At 41.0% G+C, this 19,176-nt stretch overlaps 1 protein-coding gene across 2 annotated transcripts in view; it reads left to right on the top strand.

Moving 5' to 3' along the window:
• The window catches only part of CCDC191 (coiled-coil domain containing 191), a 120,322-nt gene that overhangs the window by 74,995 nt on the left and 26,151 nt on the right, over positions 1-19,176 (top strand). For both annotated transcript variants that reach the window (XM_056793488.1, XM_056793489.1), the window contains 5 exons: positions 4,032-4,486; positions 5,648-5,760; positions 8,763-8,845; positions 9,971-10,072; positions 17,859-18,002. In XM_056793488.1, coding sequence (XP_056649466.1) covers positions 4,032-4,486; positions 5,648-5,760; positions 8,763-8,845; positions 9,971-10,072; positions 17,859-18,002 — 897 coding nt within the window. The remainder of the gene's footprint in view (positions 1-4,031; positions 4,487-5,647; positions 5,761-8,762; positions 8,846-9,970; positions 10,073-17,858; positions 18,003-19,176) is intronic.

Genomic DNA, 19,176 nt, shown 5'->3' with positions numbered 1-19,176 from the left:
GGTCTTTAATTGGGAAAGAGATAGTGTTCCATATTTGGCCGCCACTCAGAGTCAAGCGCTCTGGGACTCTGGGAACAGTATCTCTGTGAGAATCACCGCTCAAGATGATTCTTCAAAGAACAATAGAACTTGGGGACTTCTGGATCTTTTGGGGAACTCAGGACAGGGAAGTGTGATTGATTGGCTTTACCATGGCTACAAGGAAACAGGATTATCAGGGGAGGCTGATGCTTTACAGTGGATACAAAAGGAAAGAATCCAGCCTAGGGCTGGCCTATCTGGGATACCATGGGAGAAACTACTAAGACAGACATTTGACTGTTTACTAGTCCTACCTAAACTGGGATTCATGAAGTACTTTAAGGTGTATTGTTCAAGGGTGAGTCTGGGATTTTCTTTGGTGAGTTCTCAGGGGCCAGGTGCAAACTTGGGGTTCCCAAAAACCCAGTTGACACCTCCAAAATGATTTTCCTACACAGATCTGCTCTTGTTACTCCCTTCTCTCCCACCTCACTCAGTACACTCCAATGGCTCTCTAACATTGCAAGAATTAAATATAAAATGTTCTAGTATTCAAAGCCCTATAAACCCTGCCCCCTCCTATCTCTTATCTTCTTACACCCTATATACCTTATACCCTACTACATACTCTTGATCCAGGTATCCTGGCCTCCTTTCTGTTTCTTGGACAAGGCATTGCATCTCCTGACTGCATTTTTACCAGCTGTCCCCCATGCCTGGAAGGTTCTCCTTCCTCATTATTACCTCCAGGCTTCCTTGGCTTCCTTCAGGTCCCACCTTCTATATATAATCACTCTTAATTCCTAATTCTTTTCCTCTGTTGACTATTTCCCTTTTATCTTTGTCTATATTTATTTGTACATGGTTTTTTAGGTGTTTTCTTCCCATTAGAGTGTTTGACTGCTTTGCATTTCTTTGTATCCCCAGCACTTAATAGCGTTTGGAACAGAGTAAGTACTTAACAACTAACCAATCCCACCCAAACCTATTCATTCCTCCAATTTCACTATTTTTTCTGTGGGACCTCCTTTTCCATCTGTCTCCCATCTTGATCATATTTGATCCTTTCTTCTCCCTCAGCTTCTCATTTCCTATTGAACCCTATAGATTCCACCTCTGAAATGTCCTTTCTGCCAGTTGGTCTCCCCTGCCACTCCTTACCAATCACCAGAAATACTGCATCGCTTCTTCCTGACACATATTTCTCCCTCAATTTTCTCCCCATCCAAGCTTTATGAAGCAGCTCTGGCCTTGTCACTTCTCTGCTCAAAAATATTCAGCACCTTCCTACCAAGAACCCCCAGGCAAAGGTTAAAACCCTTTGCCTGATATTCAAGGCCCTGCACATCTAGGCACCACCCTATCTCCCCAGGTTTGATTCTTATTGCCCCAACCAAACTTTGATACCTGCTCCAAAGAACCACTCACTCTCTTGCCTCCATGCCTTTCATCACCTTGCCCCAAGTGCCAGCAATAATTCAATGAGTGAATTTTTATCTGTCTTTTAAAGCACTACTCAAATACCTTCACTTCTCCAAAGGCTTCCCGTCTTCTCCTGGGGCAATAATAGCCTTCCCCACTAGCTCAATGTTGCTTTATTGTCTCTTAATTTAAAAAATGTATTAGCCCTTGTGGCAAATGCTATTTCTTGGCTTTCCATGGGCCTTCCTGGGCCATCCCGGGACAGGCCGGAGCCTCCCTCTCTCTTTAGCCAGGTTGGAAAAGGCTTCTCTCCAAGGCAGAAGGCAACTTCAAGACCTTGTTCTACAATTGTCTTGCAATTCCCTAACACACTTATGTTATACATGGATTTATGTAATAATAGTTATCTTATCCCTCCTTTTATCCTCCTAGATTGCAAGGTTCTTGAGGGTAAGGACGGTGTTTTGGCTAGGCCCACATAGTTATCAAATGTATGTTGAATGAATGAATGTTAGACCTAAAAAGAAATGTGATATTTAATTCAGTAAGGTATTTTTAGCTTTAAAATATTTTAAAGGGAAAATGTATTAAATTACCAATTTATTGCCAAGTGCAGTGGCCATACTACACAGTCAGACCTGGTATTATGATGACAAAGGGGTAATGTGCATAGTAAAACTCCTGGGTGTGATGATTAAAATAGTGGGAGTCATAAACTGTTACAGATAAAAGAGTGATTAGCTTAAATTGTGACCGCAGAAAATATGGTTTCAAGACAGTGTCTTGTTTTAAATCAAATATAAGGTGGTCGCCAGGGAAAAATTCCCAAATATTAAATATACCGAAGTCAGCTGGATTTTATAGAGATTTTAATTAATACAAATGAGGAATTAATGAAAGAGTGAGAGAGAGAAAAAGGAAAATAATGAAAAAAGGGCTAGACCAGCCTAGGCCAGCATGAGCCAGCCTAGGTTGAAAACCCTAAGAGAGAGATCAGTCAGTCTTTTATCTCTTATCACCACAAGATTTGTCCAAGCAAGATTCTAGTGTTCAGAGAGACACCAGCTGCCTCCTCCAATTCAGCTTTTCCCAGCTGAATCTCCCAAGACCTCCTTTTTGACCTCCTTTTAAAGGGAATTTTCTCCTATGTCACCTCCCCTAAGTTCTCACATCTACCAATCACAGTAGATGTTTTTTCCAAAGGACAGACCATTCTTAATTCACACCTGAGTAGACTTAAACTTTTGCTTAAGTTCACATCTGAAAAAACCTCTGAGTAAGTTCTCACCTCTTTGCTCCTTGTAAATTCACAAGTTGTCTGACCTTTATAGGTACTTATCACCCTTTTGTATTAGATCTAAAAATAGGCACAGCTGAAGAACTTTTGCCTTACTATAAGTATGGGTTTAAGTATTTTTTATTGTTCAGCAAGGAGTTTCTTCCCCTAAAGCAGGCTTAAGTAGGGGTGGAGTAGAGTTCTCACATTCCTGATCTAAGTCCCTTCATTGTTTAAATGGGGAATGGTCTTAACCAAACCTTATGAAGTAGGGTCTGAGAATTTTTAAGGTTCACAATCCCCCCTGATGATCATTGGGAGACTAGTCTCCCCATTGATCATTTAACATAATCATCTTGTAGTCCTAAACACACTTCTAACTACAGATATATATAATATTCAATTTTCTAAGAGGAAATTAGAGTAGTGAGGGAGGAATAGAAAAGAAAGAAAGCAAAACCAATGTTTTGTTAGGTGCATTGACAGAAAGCCAAATTAGGGGCAGTCCCTTTTGGCATAAATGTGTACATTTACAATAAATGTTCAATCAAACTTCAGTTCAATCAACCATATCCAAAGTTCATTCTTGATCTTGATGTAGTGTGGATTTTCTGGCATCTTTCTGCAACAGTTCATTCTCTGGATATAGAAATTAGCAAGCTTCTTCCTTGAAGATATTTTCTCAAACAAAATCAAAATCTTAGATTTTTATAAAAATACAATCTCAAACAAAAGATCAAAAATCTTGGATTTTAAATTAAAATACATGGGACCTCCTCATACATGGAGGTAACCCATCTCATCTCCTTGTGTCCCTTGCCAAAATGAGTAATTACAAGTATCTGTTTTGATTGAATGTATCTGCCTTCATATGTGACGGTGACTTTATTACTAGCCCAAGGATAGATTTGCCCCGATCTATCTATATTATATATAGGCATGTGTATATATATATATATCTCTATATAACATATAAAATAGATATGTGTATATCTACATGTTGTATATAATATAGGATATGTTATGTATAATATATAGATCTACATATAATGTAGAATGTAAATGTGTGTCGATCCATCTATGTTCTCCTGTTTCTTGATTCTCCTGTCCCCTCTTTAACTATGATTTTAATAATGAACTGGCCAGGCTTAGGGAATTAGAGGAAGCCTATTGGGGTCAATGCTACAGCATGGGCAACAGTGGGATGGAGTTAAGGCCCATGCTCTGTGGCTCCTGAATGAAGCAAAGCCGATTGACCTAAATGTATGATCTCATTCATTATGGTTAAATATAATGTATTCTTCCCTTTCAGGTACCAGAAGTGGCCTTTTCCCAGGAGAAGCCTTCTGGCGGCGATGGATACATAACCAGTCCTCCTTTATGCAAAAAGTCCAAGTCTGGCTACCAAGTCCCCATACAGCCACCTCCTCAGAACTCCCCAGAGCTTCCTCAGTCCAAGAACCCAAGTTGTGAGTCTTTGCATCAGTTTTGCAGCAATCAGCCATTCAGAACTCCCAACCAGAAACCCTTGTCCCCTTACATGAGCCATTTCCACAACCGCCACATTTTCCAGCAACAAGTGATTGAAGAGCAAAAGAAGAAACTCCAGGAACAACAGAAAATGATCCTTGAGCTTCAGGAAAACCAGAGGCTGAGGGAGGCAAGAGAAGAGGCCGAGCGGGCTACGGCAGTGACTGCAGCACTCAACCGGCTGATGTCAAACACCAGGGAGGAGAAGTTAAAGAAGGGACGCCAGATCATTTCAAAGTACGTTGCATGGGGCAGTAGGCAACACAGTGGAGAGAGCATTAGCCCTGGAGTCAGGAAGTCCTGGATTCAAATCTGGCCTCAGACACTTCCTAGCTCTGGGCAAGCCACTTTGAGCCCAATTGCTTAGTCCTTGCCACTCTTCTGTCTTAGAATTGATACTAAGAGAAAAGGTAAGGGTTTGAGAAGAATCAACAACAACAACAACTATTTCAAATGATAAGAGCACAGCCTAACTAAGCCCGTTGGGTTTTGACTAAAGGCTAGTGTCCGTTTATGATATTTCTGCCTGCCAAATCTCCTCTTTTTTCAGAACTTTCAGGAAAAGCAGGTGCCTTTGTCTTTTCAGACCCCAGAGTCCACGTTCCTTCCCTTCCTCGCCTTTTTTTCCTTCCTCCCTCTCGTTGTTCCTCCTTTCTGCTTGGACTGGGGCCCACTTAGACTAAGTAACAGAAGGATGTATGGAGCAGACACACGTGGGATAGCTGAGCTCGGTGTCTCTCCCTGGCGAATGTGCCCTGCGGTTAGCTTCCATGACGTTCATGATGGATTGGCCCAGCCACTATTCTGTGAAGGGGAAAACCCATAACTGGCTCTAATTGTTTCTATTTGTGTGCAGAAAGTGGAAAGAAGTAGGAGAGAAGAGGCTCTAGATGGCAGGATCCCTGGGTCTGATTGCCTGCCCTGGCTGTGGGTGGAGACCCAGAATCACTCCTCCAGAGTCATGGCAGACTGCTTGTCGCTGACGTCTAGTGGACTGTGCACCTATTGAGGCTTGCATTTCTACTCGGGACAGCTAGGACATGGCGATGCCCAGAGTTTGGAAGCACTGGGTGGGAAATGAAAACACCTTCCGCATCGACATTCCTCATTACACCGGTTTTACATGGGATTCATAATTGTTTGGTTACTCCTTAGAGTAAAGATTAACTAGTTTATCAACTGCTTTGGGGGCATTAGCCAAAGGGTTTTAGGAGAACAAATGATTACATCTTTAAGTCTGGCCTCAGATACCTCCTAACTGTGTGACCTTAGACAAGTCACTTAACCCCTATTGCCCAGCCCTTACTGTTGTTCTGCCTTGGAACCAATACGGATTCAAAGGCTGAAGGTAAGGGTTTTTTTAAAAAACCACTTTAATGTATGTTTTCTTTTTTGTAGCTCATCTGGTCCATCCTCTGGGATTGATAGCCCAAAGCCTGATTCTCAGAGCTCTCCTTATGCATCCAGAAAGAAGTCAAAGCAGTTGGTAACGCCTCACCCCATTCTAAAAGGCAGGCCTCTTTTTCTTTTCGGGGCTCCCAGAGCATATTGACTCAGAGTGCTGTCACTTTTAGGATCCTTTTTGGCTTCTCCAAGTTGACTTTATTTACACTGTTGTCATTCTTGTGATATGTTGCTCTCCGGAGTCCGCTTTCTTCACTCTGTATCACGCCACTCAGTTCTTCTCTTGTTTCTCTCAATTCTGTGCATTTATCCTTGTTCATTTTAGCGGTTTTCTCTCCTGACTGCTCCCTACCTACCATCTTAGAAGAGCCTTCAGGCCAAGGCCCAAGACTTGAAGAGGAATTATAATAGATTGGAAAGGGCACTCCCTACATATGGGGTCAAGAGGACCTGAGAACAGGTCCCACTTCTGCTACTTTACTAAGTGTGAGACCGTGGGCAAGTTCCTTCACCTGTCGGGGCCTCAGTTTCCTCATCTGTAAGATGATGGGATTGGACCCTAGGCATCCCCTTAGTTTTCTCCTGGCTCTCTCACTCCCTTCCCCCACACTGAAGGCTCTGAAGATCTCAAACCCTCTTCTCCATGGGAAAGGGACAGAGATCAAGGCTGTTGGTCAAGAGGACCCTTGAGACAGGCAGGTACAACTCTGTAGGATGCCAGGAGGCTGAGTCGTATGGCAGAAAAACCATTCTCTACATCTACATACCATCCCTCTACAGTCCAAACACCGGGGTTGACCTCCACTTTGGAGCTGTGTGATTCTCCACCCTTCATTCACTCCGCACCAAGGTTCAAGAACTTGTAGGCTCGTATCAAGCCAGATCTGGTAACCCTTCATCCCCTCCTTATGTTTTGGTATGCCATTCTTTTGGCCACAACCACATTGCTGTAATAAGTTTGAGACTACAAAAATGATACATCGATTCAAATAAGTACACCCAGATAAAAACTGGGCAAGACTGACACCTACCAGATTGGCCTATCAATTAGAGAGTTTTACAGGATTTTGTACTCTGCAAAGTTCTGGGGCTTCAGATGGGCATTCTGTGATAATATTGTGACGGGGCTTCTGATTTTTAAACATTGGCAGAGTTAAAACCGTGACAGGAGGGGTCAGCTGGGTAGCTCAGTGGATGGAGAGCCAGCCCTAGAGACGGGAGGTCCCAGGTTCAAATCTGGCCTCAGACACTTCCCAGCATTGCCTAGCCCTTACCACTCTTCTGCCTTGGAGCCAATACACAGTATTGACTCCAAGACGCATGATAAGGGTTTAAAAAAAAAAGAAAAAAACATGACAGGAGTGGAAGATCAGCCTTTCCAGTGTAATTCCTTGACTCCCTGACACTCTACCCATTTTACTTGGAGTACTTAGGAAGCTTCTGGTTGAGCACTTTGGGAATTTAGAAGCTCTCAACTTGGATTTTTTTTTTAAAGAATAGTTTCAAGAGTTAGTATAGTTTTAAGCATTTTGGGCCACAGTAGCTTTTTAATAGCAGCCCTCAATTTTTAGCTCAAGATAGGAAGACAAAGCAAATATCAGGGACTTCATGCTTTTTAATGGTTCACTTTGTATTTGATTACTCAAAAAAGTTCTTTTTCTCAGTCTACAGCAGCACGCCTTCCTCTCCCTTAGAAAAATGGGTGCTATGAGATAGCTCTGGAGATTAAGAGCCAGGCCTAGAGATGGGAGGTCCTGGGTCTGGCCTCAGATATTTCTACCTGGGCAAGCCATGTCACACACACACACACACACACACCATTGACTGGCTCTTACCACACTCTTCTACCTTAGAATCAATAAACTTAGAACCAATACACAGCAAGATAACGGTTTAAAATAAAATAAGAAGAGAAAAATGAGTGTTCCCTCTGTACACCAATGTGATATTGGTGTGTAAATCTCCCTACTATGTAGTAAAGATTTAAATTTCTAATCACCCTTCAAGGCAGAACCAGAAATGCTCTGTGTACCAGGTAAGGTTTTTTAAACTTTGATTTTTGCTTATTTTTAACTGGTTCTGGGATTTGTTCCACCAAACTTATGGCAGAACCTCATTTCTAATACTCCTTTGTTGGTGGCATGGCCAAAGAAACTGAAATCTGCTGTCAACTGGCAGAGGTGAGGCGTATCTGGAACTCCCCCCTCACACCATGAAAGCCTAATTGATGACAGATTTCTGTTAGCAGATCATCTTACACATTTTACTCTTTTGGCTAGATATTTAGTAGACTGGCAAGAAGATGAGACAAACAGTCAACATCTTTCAGACGCCAGTTTTCTAAATGTCTGGTACAGTTCCATTCCCTGCACCCATCTGGGTAATCTGAAATATAAACTTGGATTAAAATATAATTGTCATGACCCTAGAGTTTAGTAATTCTCTCTTTGTCTCTCTGTCTTTCTCTGGGTCTCTGTCCCTCACTCTCTCTTCCATATATACCTATGTGTATTTGTAGGGTCTCATGAGGCAAGGTTCGGTAACCCTTCTGGTTACCCCAGAAACAAGTGATAAATTAGACATATTATTTTTTGCTATACACACACATAACACACATGAGCACATAACTGTAATTATGTATATTGAGAAGAACAATTAGCAAATTCACTAGTCTTGGATTTGGGAGGATGAAATGGGGTCTGGGCTTCTAATTGTTTCTATGGACTTTTGTTTAATTGAATCTCTCTCTCTCCTTCATACCAGGCCTGGTATGAAAAAAGGGCTAGTAAAAAGTCAAAGGAAACTGTGAAATACAAGTTAATTTTGTTCATGCAAGTCCTATAGTCAAGTTGCAGGCTCTTACTTTAAACATTAATAAAATATAAGCAGAAAAATAATACATTTTTCTAATTGTTCTTCCCAAGCACAAATGCATATAAAATGTATGTGAATGTATATTTGTAATACATGCATATGTATATTATATACATAAAAATTTAATGCCTGGAACATCACAAGGGAGAGTGATCTCTTATACCACAAAGTGAGGCCTTTGTTTTGCATTATCCTTCTGGTGTGAAGTATTAAATTCCTTATTACTATTTTCCAGCCATGGAGGAGAGAGCTGCTCAGCGGAGTGAACGTAAAAAACTCTTGGCAGAGATTAAGAAGAAACAAGAGGAAGATAAATTGGTAATGAAACTGGAAGGCTGCATGAGACCAGGAAAGGAGTTTGTAGGGGTTTTTCAAATGAAAAAAATGGCTCTATTTGCTTATCAAGCTTTTTGGATCAATGATTTCTAGGCTAGCTTTGAAAATAACATCTTGTTTAAACAAGGTAACAATATATTGGCCAAATAGAAAAGACTATTAATTTCATTAGTAATAAAATGTCCTTTTGGCAGAAGGATACTACTAAAAGTATTGTTAGAAAGAATCTTATTTACAAGATTGCTTTGAGTTAGCATTCTGTACCTAAGCAGAACCAAGTTAGAACTCCTGAGATGAGGGATTTCCTTTACCACAGACCTGGTAGAAGGGTGATTAGTGCTCATATCCTGGTGCTGGGATCCACGGGATCGGCTCACAAATTTAGAATAAGTAATGACTACACATCATTGAACACCACAGTCTCCAAAAAATTAAAGTTGTCAGTCACCAAAAGGGTAATAGTCAGGGGCTTGGTGGGCACAAATAGGTTGTAGACCATTATGAAGAATTGTGGGGAAAAGGGATAAAATCATCATCAGAGGAATAAGAAACCAAAATGATCACTTCCTGAGAGCAACCGGAATAACAGAAGGAAATCCTGCATGTATCCATGCAATGTTAACAGTATAGTTACCCTGCTGAAAATTTGTATTGGAGGAATTGCCATATGGATGATACAATAGATCTGCTTAAATAAAAGAAACATTTTTCTTACCCAGGTTACATAACTCAGATTCTGAAAGTCGCAGGAAAAAGTCTGTCATGAATGTTTACAACCAAAAATTAGTTATCCCATCCATGTTCCATTCCACGTGTCAAGAAGACCATAAATTGATCCTTTTTGGAGGAAATCTACTTTCACTCTCATCATAACATTAAACATATTGCTTTTTTGATCCCTTAGTGTTAAGTAGGTCTCTCAGGTCTCTTCTAGTACTAAATCTTATAATCCTTTATGTATGGACTTCTCTCAAAGATGGTTGATGTCTTGGTAGGGAAGAAAGTAAAGAAAGGTCTTTCCATTCCAACAATTCCAATTTCTTTGCAAAGGTCACAGGTGAAAAACTGGGAAGTCTGGTTCCTTCCACATATTTTTCTCTTAAATAGGCTCAGTTGAAGGCTCAAGAGGAGGCACGACAGAGAAAAGAAGCAGAAGAAAAAGAGATCCAACTTGAAAAGAGGCGAGAAGAGAAGAGACTGAAGAAAATGGTGAGTGGAGCCTATCTGTCAGTCAGGAAGTATTTGTTGAGGACTGGGTCCTCTTGTAACCAATGTAATATGAGCAATGAAGAACTTTAAAGAAGAACAAGAATAAAAGATATTCTCAGGGAAATGTATGATATGAAGAGAAGAGGGCTGGTTCTGTGGGAAGAGTACCTCACTGGTATCCTTAGGATGTCAGGAGGACCTGTGGAAGGCCTCAAGCAAGGAGTTATTCAGGAAGAGTGATGGCATAAAGAAATATAACCACCACCACCCAAAAAAAAGAAGTAGAGCTGGTCAGGTAGCAAGAGCACAGGCATATACCATAGGGAGCCCACAAGCTCCATTGGCTTCCACTCAATGTCAGGAAATGGAAGGGAAGGTTGCTGTGAGGAGCCCCCGTGGCAGATTATGGGGGTATGGAGATAAGAGTAGAGCTAGATGGACCGGCCTTGCTGGATTACCATTTGAATCAGTGGAGTGACCACAACATTAATGTAATCACCAAAAAGTCATTGAAGTATTAGGAGTACCTTTTGTATTTCTTCCCTTGTGTAGATGTTGTGATGCTACCTCCCATATTACCCCATCCCCAGTACAGTATAAACTCCTTGAGAACAGAGATTTTCCATTTTTGTCTTTGAATTTGCAGGACCTAATAACAATGCACTAGAATATGATAACCTCTTAGCAAATTGCTCAATTGAATTGGATTGGAGAGTCCATATTATTATTTTTATGGAGATGTATCAGTTTTGTAGAGATTCTTTGTATCAGACTTGTAGCTGACATTTTCTGCAAATCTTTTTTTTTTTAAGCTCTGGGTTTTTTCTTTTAAATTTGGCCTTTTGTCTAGTACTTTTTAGTTATACAAATGTCACTTTAAACAAAGTCAACCCAATTTTAACTTTTAATTTTTTCCCTCTTATTTTTTCCTCAATTTCATGTTTAAAAAAGTCAACATTCTTTTTTTAAATTTTGGAATTCCACATTCTCTCCTTCTTTCCTGCCACTTCCCCCTCCTTGAGAAAGCAAGAAATTATACATATGAAGTCCTGAAAGACACATTTCCATATTAGTCAAGTTGTAAAGGAAAACAGAGACAAAAAAAACTAACAAGAAAAATAAAGTAAGCACTTCATCAGTGCTTTCTCTGGAGGTGGATAGTGTCTTTTATTCTAAGTCTTTTGAAATTGTCTTGGATAATTATATTGCTGAGAATAGCTAAGTCATTCATAGTTTGTCTTTGTGAAATATTGCTGTTATTATATACAATATACCCCTGGTTCTGCTCATTTCACTTTGCATCAGTTCATATAAATCTCTTCAGGTTTTTCTGAAATCATCCTACTTGTCATAGCACAAGAGTATTCTATCACAATCACACACCATACCTTGTTCAACCATTTGTTTTCAGTAAGTTGAATACCTTGGGTCCCAGGCTTCCTCTCTGTCACAACACATCTCCTGAGACATCTTGACTTTCAGCTTTCATGAACTCCATCCAAGGCTTTGCTGGAGCCAACTCAAAGGCTCTGCCAGTTGTTAAATGTTCAGTGTGAGCTTTTATACTTCAGAAATCAGCAAACACTATAAATCAAGGTCTGGTTTATTTTTTTTTTATTGATTGTCTAAACTTAAGATAGTGATGGGAAATATTAATGAGGAGAATTAAACTGAAAATTATGTGGAGGGGCATCTAGGTGACTTATGTAAAGATAATTTTAGCTTTGTGACTTGAAATCTAAATAATTGGTTGCCAGGGAAAATTCCCAAATAATAAAATACCCAAGTCAGCTGGGAATTATGGTGATTTTAATTAATATAGAGAGAAGGGATTAAGGAAGAGAGAGAGAATTAATTTAAACTGCTCTGGCTTAGGCTGAGCCAGGCAGTAGTTAAAGGCCTTGGCCAAAATGGCCTCCCTGAGCCTAAGGGAAAGGGAGTCAGTCTTATCACTCACCACGATACTGTCTCCAGGGAAGCTGTCTGAATGAGATCCTCCAGGCTGAGTTCCAGTCCTGAACTGAATTCAATCCTCCTGAACTGACTTTTTAGCCTCCTTTTAAAGAAATTCTCTCTTATGTAACCTCCCCTAAATTCTCATGTCTACAGTAGATGTTTTTCCAGGACTTCCTATTCTTTAGTTCTTACCTTCTTTGATTAGATCTTCTCCAGGACTATCCACTCTTTAGTTCTCACCTTCTCTGGTTAGATTATATCTTCTGAGGTACTTCACACTTCTTTGTTAAGCTTACCTTTTGTGAGTTACTTGACCTTTTTGTGATTAATTTAACCTTTATAGGTACTTAATACCCTTTTGTATTAGATCTAAAAATAGACTTAGCTTAAGTTTTAGCTTCACTATAAGGTATGAGTTAAGTACCTTCATTGTTCAATCATGAGTTTACAACTTTATCTTCCCTTAAAGTATGTCTAATTAGGGTAGAGTAATTTCCAAGTTCACACTTAGGAGATAAGAGCCAGGCCTGGAGATGGGAGGTCCCGCATTCAAATCTGGACTCAGATACATCCTAGCTATGTGATCGTGAGCAAGCCACTTAAGTCCAGTTACCTAGACTTTACTGTTCTTTTGCCCTGGAAACTATACTTAGTATTGATTAGTAAGTAAAGGTTTAAAAAAATTTTTTTGAGTCTGTTGGGCATACTTTTTTGTTGGTGGGGTGAGGGAGTGGAGAGCTAGTTGTTTAACATTTCCCCACACACTCCTGCCTACAGTGTAACTCCACCCCAACCACCCACCCACAAGAAAGATCACAGTTTTGATCTCACTCTTAGCCATAACTGAAACATTTTTGGGAGCGGAGTCGGAAGTTTCTCAAAGTCGGGCTTCCTTCTGTCTAGGTGGAGCAGTCAGGTGAATAATAAAGAGATGAAAGACAACTGAGTGCTCAAACCTGTGCTTAGGTGTCACGCAGTTGTTCTGCCATTGCATGGGGTCTGTGGTTATTTTATAGCTTCAGTGAGTACATGCTTTTCTGGCACACAATCGTTTTTCAGCATACGTGATCTACAGATAATTGGATACTAACAAATCACTTAATCAACATTCTGTGATCATTTACCATGTTGCTACAACATATGGAGATGAAGGACATGGATAGGGTAATCTGGAAGTTAGTTCCCCCTGACCTGTGGGATGAACAGCTGAGAGAATCATTGTTGCTTTTGATCAGCTTTCACAATCAATCACAATTACTTAGAAGATGGATAACAAAACATTTCATAGTTAGGCACAGGGTTAGAGGGGGTAACTTAAGACAGACTGAAATCAGGAATTTTATCAATTTCCAAGTTACATTTTTCTCATGTTGCATCAAAGCACCTTAACAATGTTGCCTGGTTATCATAAACATAATGAATCAGCAAAGTGTAGCTTGTGCTTCAGAGGAGTGATTGATTATGGTGCTTATGTGTTTGGCTAATAGTAGGTGTGGGGCATCTGAGTGTACCTCTGCTGAGAGAGAATAGGGAAAGATAATGGCTAATGATCTTTAGGTTTTAATTCTGTGAATATAATCTATTTAGGGTAATAATCTGGGGTGATTAAAGTGGGACATATGTGTGTTAACCCTGTAAGTATTTGCTGTTATATTATTTCGCCTCTACTGGGAAGAGAACAATTCCATTAGTAAGGGAAGTTAGAGGGAGAAGTCACACAGAGGGGGTTCAGTGGGTGCCTCATCTTTTCTGAAGGCTACAGAGCAGCCTTCATTTCCCAAACTGTGACTCTGTCAGACAGTGGGGGTATGACGGCTCTCCACAATACCTTTATGATTTATTGCTGTAAAAATATTCCTCAATTATTCTTTTCTCCTGTCCTATCTTGTCTTTCTGCTTCATTTCCCCTCACTATGACCTCTAGTCTCTCCATCCCTCTGTGTTCTTCCAGACCTTTGCCTCTGCTCTGGTCCCACTTTCTTCCCTCACCTTTTCATAAAGCTCTCTCCTAGTTCTCTTACCTTCTCAACTGCTGTCTCATGCCTTGGTTCATCATTCATTTCTATCCCCTTAAGCAAAAGTATATGCCAAGACTCCGTTCTGGACCCTCTTCTCTCTGTATATTGTCTCCCTTGGTGATGTCACCCAGTTCCATGGATCCTGTACCACATCACCTTCGCCACCACCCCCATGCCAGATGGTATTATCTGCATTTCCCAAGGGCAGCTCAGTACATCTAAAACAGAACTCCCTCTTCCCCACTAAACTCACCTTTTCGCTAAACACGTCTGTTTCTTTTAAGGGCATCACCATCATCTCAGGCACTCCACTTTATAATGTCATATTCCTCTCTGTGTCTCCTCTTCACTCTCTGTATCCCATCCCTAGGTTCTAGAGATTCTCCCTTTACGACATTTCTCATGTATGCCCACCTCCTCTCCTTTCACACAGCCATTACCCTCAATTCAGAACTTCGTCTTCCTCACCTAGATGATTGTAATAGCCTCGGAACTGATCTCTCACCATGGACCTGTTCAAAAGCCTTCAGTAACTTTAAAATGGTCTCTAGGCTAAACCCAAACGTCTCAGCTTAGCACTTTAGGGCCTCTACAACCAGACTCCATCTCTCCTGCCTTTGAGACCACATTTCCATGTTCCTCCTCTCCAGGTGCTTTATGCTCTAATCAAACCGTGCTACTGACTTCTCAGACCAACCATCCTACCTTTCACTCCCATGCATTCACACAAGGAATCCCTCATTTTTGCAATGATCTTACTTTATTATCTTCTCTGTGACTTTTAGACATCTTATCTTCCTCCAAGTCTCAGCCCCAGTGCCAGGTGATTTTTTTTCCCTGACTCCCCCACTACAACATCTCCCAGAACTTTCTCCTTCAAATTACTTTTTCTTTACAAAATATACACATGAGTATTTGTATATTTACTATATAATAAAATAAAAGGTCTTTGAAAGCAGGGAATATTTTATTTTTGTCTTTGATACACAGGAGTTAACCTAGTATCTTGTACAGGGCCTAGGTTGCACAGTGGATAGAAAACTCAACCTGAAGTCAGGGAGACTTATCTTTCTGAGTTCAAATCTGGCCTCAGACACTTAACTAGCTCTGTGACTCTGAGCAAGTCACTTAACCCTCTTTGCCTCAGTTTCCTCATCTGTAAAATGAGCTGGAGAAGGAAATGGTAAACCACTCCATTATCTTTGCCAAGAGAATCCCAAATGGGTTCATGAAGAGTTGGACACAACTGAAAATGACTCAACAACAACAAATCTTGTTCATTAGTAATAAAGCTTTGTTGCATTAGATTGAAAATATAGAACAAGGAATAAAATAAAATGGTATTATTTCTTCTTAACCTTTAGGTAATGAGAAAATTTAATTGACCCTCAGATGACCATAAAACTTAACCAGAACCAGGACCAGAACCAGATCCCATTCCTCAAGCAATCCAGCTAAATGAGGTTTTGGTCCAAAATGTTTTCAGCTTTTCTGTTACATATGCTATATAAATAAATCCAGTGTTGTTACAGATGCTAACTCTTTCTCACAGGATCCTAGTCAACAGCTTGTACCAGATGGACAGGTTAAAAGCCTCAAATCTTAATTAATTAAACTTTGAGACTTTAAACCCACATAGGTGGTAGTTCTTTTGGTAGATTTTACTTCCATTCTAGGCGTGTAGACGTAGGATTCTGCACACTCCCTTCCCATCCCCACCCAACATGAAATCATATGGTACAAATCATACTTCTGTGTAATGCAGTTAATTCAGAAGCCTCTATCTAGAGAAGAACATACTGAAATAGAGGTGGGCAGGTGGTGTCATAGATAGAGTTTAGACTTGAACTCAGGAATTCTGCCTTAGTTCCTAATTACTTTGACCCTGGCCTAGTCACTTAATCTCAGTCTGCTTGAGTCACCTCACCTGCAAATTGAGGGTAGTAATAACACCTACCTCTCAGGCAAGGGTGTGCTAAAGCCTGCTCCCACCAGTTAGCCAGCTGATTATTAAATATTCAGTGTGAGCATTTACACCTCAGAAATCAGCAAAAATAACAAATCAGGACTTGATTTATTGTTTGTTGACTGTCTAGACCTAAGACAGTGACAGGGAAAATGTTCATAATGCATATGAAACTTAAAAGTGTGTCACCAGTGCCTTTTCCCTCCAGGGAACCAGTTAAACATTGACCAGCGTCCCCCTCACTCCCAGGGTTGTTGTGAGAATGAAATGAGATCATACATATAAAGCATTTGGCAAACTTTAAAGCACCCTGTCAATTTATTATTATTAGCATTATTTAATTATTAATATCAACATTAACTTATTAACGATATTATCAAATTATTTTTATTATGAGTACTATTGTTCCATTTGGTACCCACAGCCTTATAGTCATCATTGACTCTTCCCAGGGAAGTAGTTATGCACATAAGCATTGTGTGTATGCACACACACACACACACACACACACACTGCGGCTTTGGGACATTTGCTTTTGTCAGTGGAACTCCTGCTTCCATGGAAGGGCGTAGTATACCCCTTTATTGTGTTATCTTTGTTCTTTGTAGATATGGAAACTTATATTATCCAACTTACCCCCTCCTGCCTCTCTCCACTCCGTTTTCTTGTTTAAAAGGAGAAGCCATAGTGAACTCTTTTCAGATCTGAAATGGGCTTCTGCCTATTTCAGTCTCACAAGTCCCTTCAGATGCCCACTAGAAAGATGGTCCAGATTCTCCAGGGTTCTCAGAGGAACATTTGTGAGTACAGCCTGTCCGCTCAGCTTGCAAGGCTCACTTTATTTCATCTTGCAGCCTTACAGAAAGCAGACTTCCTCCCCACTATTTCAAGAGACTCTACCACAAAGCGTGGCCAGAGTGGTGCTGATTTCTGATGAGAGACCAGACCTGACCAGGGCTTTTTGTTCTTGTGCCCCTATGGAGAGTCACGTTCTCATTCCCCTTTTATCACTCAGATGCAGAGAAGAGGACTTGGGAAAGTCCCAGCCAGTCCTCTTTAACTCAAGGCCAAGTGTGAGAAGCCAGATAGGCAGAATCAGAATTCCCCTGATGGTGGCTTTCCTGCCACCGGGTCACTCACCGTGATGGAAGCTTTTGTTCTTGTCCCCACTGGCACCGTACCCGGGGGCATCCCAGGGGCTCAGGACAAGCGTGCTCACTGGCTTGTGTCAGTCTCGCAACTCACCACGGACACTTTTAGTCCTTAAGATTTCTTTTTTTGTTGTTTTTTTTCTTAAGAAGCTGTCTTCACAGAGGAAGAATAGAAGGGAAAGGCTGGTCTCTCTGCTGGCATTTGATTGTCTGCCCGTAGGCATTTTGCCAGTAGTGATCAAACACTGCCCTTGCAAAAACTGCCTGCCACTCAGAAAGGATTCCCTGGGGGGGGAGGGAGAGAGAGAGAGAGAGAGAGAGAGAGAGAGAGAGAGAGAGAGAGAGAGAGAGAGAGAGAGGCAGGGGGAGGGGGAGAGGGAGAGGGAGAGGGAGAGGCCTATGCCTTCTGGTTCTGGGGATTTGGGGGGCTTATGCCCCTACAACCTTCCTATTCCTGGCTGTGAGAAAGCGACTCTGGGATGAGAAGGGGTCTAATGAGGTGGAAGGAGGGAGAGCAGGAAGAAAGGAGGCCTCTCTACCCAGAGCTGCCCAAGCTACCAACCTGGTGACCAGAAACTCCTCCCCACTGCCTTTGGTGAGTCCAGACAAGTCAAGGGGAGATCCTCCTTTTTAAGGCTGCCTGGGGGTGTGAGATAAGGCCACACTAAATTCTTGGTGGTTTCCTCTTTTCCCAGAAAGAGCTAGAGAAATTGAGGAGAGCAGAGAGGAACCAGCAGCTCCAGGCGAAGGCCAAGGACCATTATGAGCAAACCCTGCTGCTGAGGAAAGGCCTGGAGCCCTGGAAGAGACTCCTGAGTCAAAGCAAGCACAACATGGAGGTGAGAGGCAATTCCCTTCCTCTTACCCTCTGCAGAAAAACCTGCGGAGAAACTCCCCAATACTCCCTAGAGCTCTCTTGTCCCTAGAACAAGGGTCATCACCTAGGAGCTGTCTAGTGATCATTGTCACAGGGTCTTGGAATTTGAATGTACAAAAACAATAGATGGATGGATGGATAGAGAGAGACACACACACACAGGAAAAGACAGAAAGAAGGAGAGATAGAGGCAGAGATAAAAAGGATAGAGAGATAGAGATAGAGAGACAGATATAGAAAGAAGGATGGAGAGAAAGAGTGAATAAGTCAGGTAGAGGCAGATACTGGCAAATAGCTAGATGATACATAGATCGAACAGAGATAAAAAGAGAGATGTAGACAGATGATAGATAAATAGAAACAGATGGATAGAAATAGATCAGTAAAGAAAGAGTCAGACAGGCTAGCAGCCTCTAATGTTGGGTGAGTTCATGCAAGTCTATTATGACTTTTCTCTACCTTGCAAAAAAAGATACTCTTGATCAGGAGGACTTATCCTTTTTTTATGTCTTGGACTACTTTCACAGTCTGGTAAAACATATGGACCCTTTCTAAAAATAATATTTTTTAATGTTTATAATTGAAGAAGATGATACATTTCAGTTAGAAGTTAATGAAAATATATATCTGTGTCTATGTGTGTGTACATATCCACAAATGAGGTTATATCTGTGTGTGTGTGTCTGTGTGTATACACACATAAGATACTGTAAGAAGAAAAAGGGGTTTATTTATAAAAAGGTTGGACTACATTATATTTAAATATAGGGTCACCAAGAATTTAATGTATTCCAAAGAGATTTATTTACAAAGTAGAGAAAGAATAAAGTAGGAAATCAGAGAGAGGATATAGGGTAAGATATCTAGCCTAAGCACTAAGTAATTTACTCCTGGCCCCTGGCTCAACCCAGGCAGGGAAAGTTAGTTTTAGCCGGCCTCAGCAAAGCTGAGAACCTGGGGAAAAACTCTTTCAAGAGTGAGGTCTCTCCTGAGGCTAGTTTCTTCAGAAAATCCAGGAATGGAGTCAGCCTTTACATTCACCACATGTCAGTCCAAAAGGAAGAGATTTAAGAACAGCCTCACCAGGAATAGGGCTTCGGGTCTAATCAGCAGATTCTTCTCCAGCTCAACTCGAA

Source organism: Monodelphis domestica, chromosome 4 (genome assembly GCF_027887165.1).
Source record: "Monodelphis domestica isolate mMonDom1 chromosome 4, mMonDom1.pri, whole genome shotgun sequence".
In the NCBI taxonomy this organism is placed as follows: Eukaryota; Metazoa; Chordata; class Mammalia; order Didelphimorphia; family Didelphidae; genus Monodelphis; species Monodelphis domestica.
Note: the sequence above shows the minus strand (reverse complement) of the source record. Positions and strands in the feature narration are given on the sequence as shown.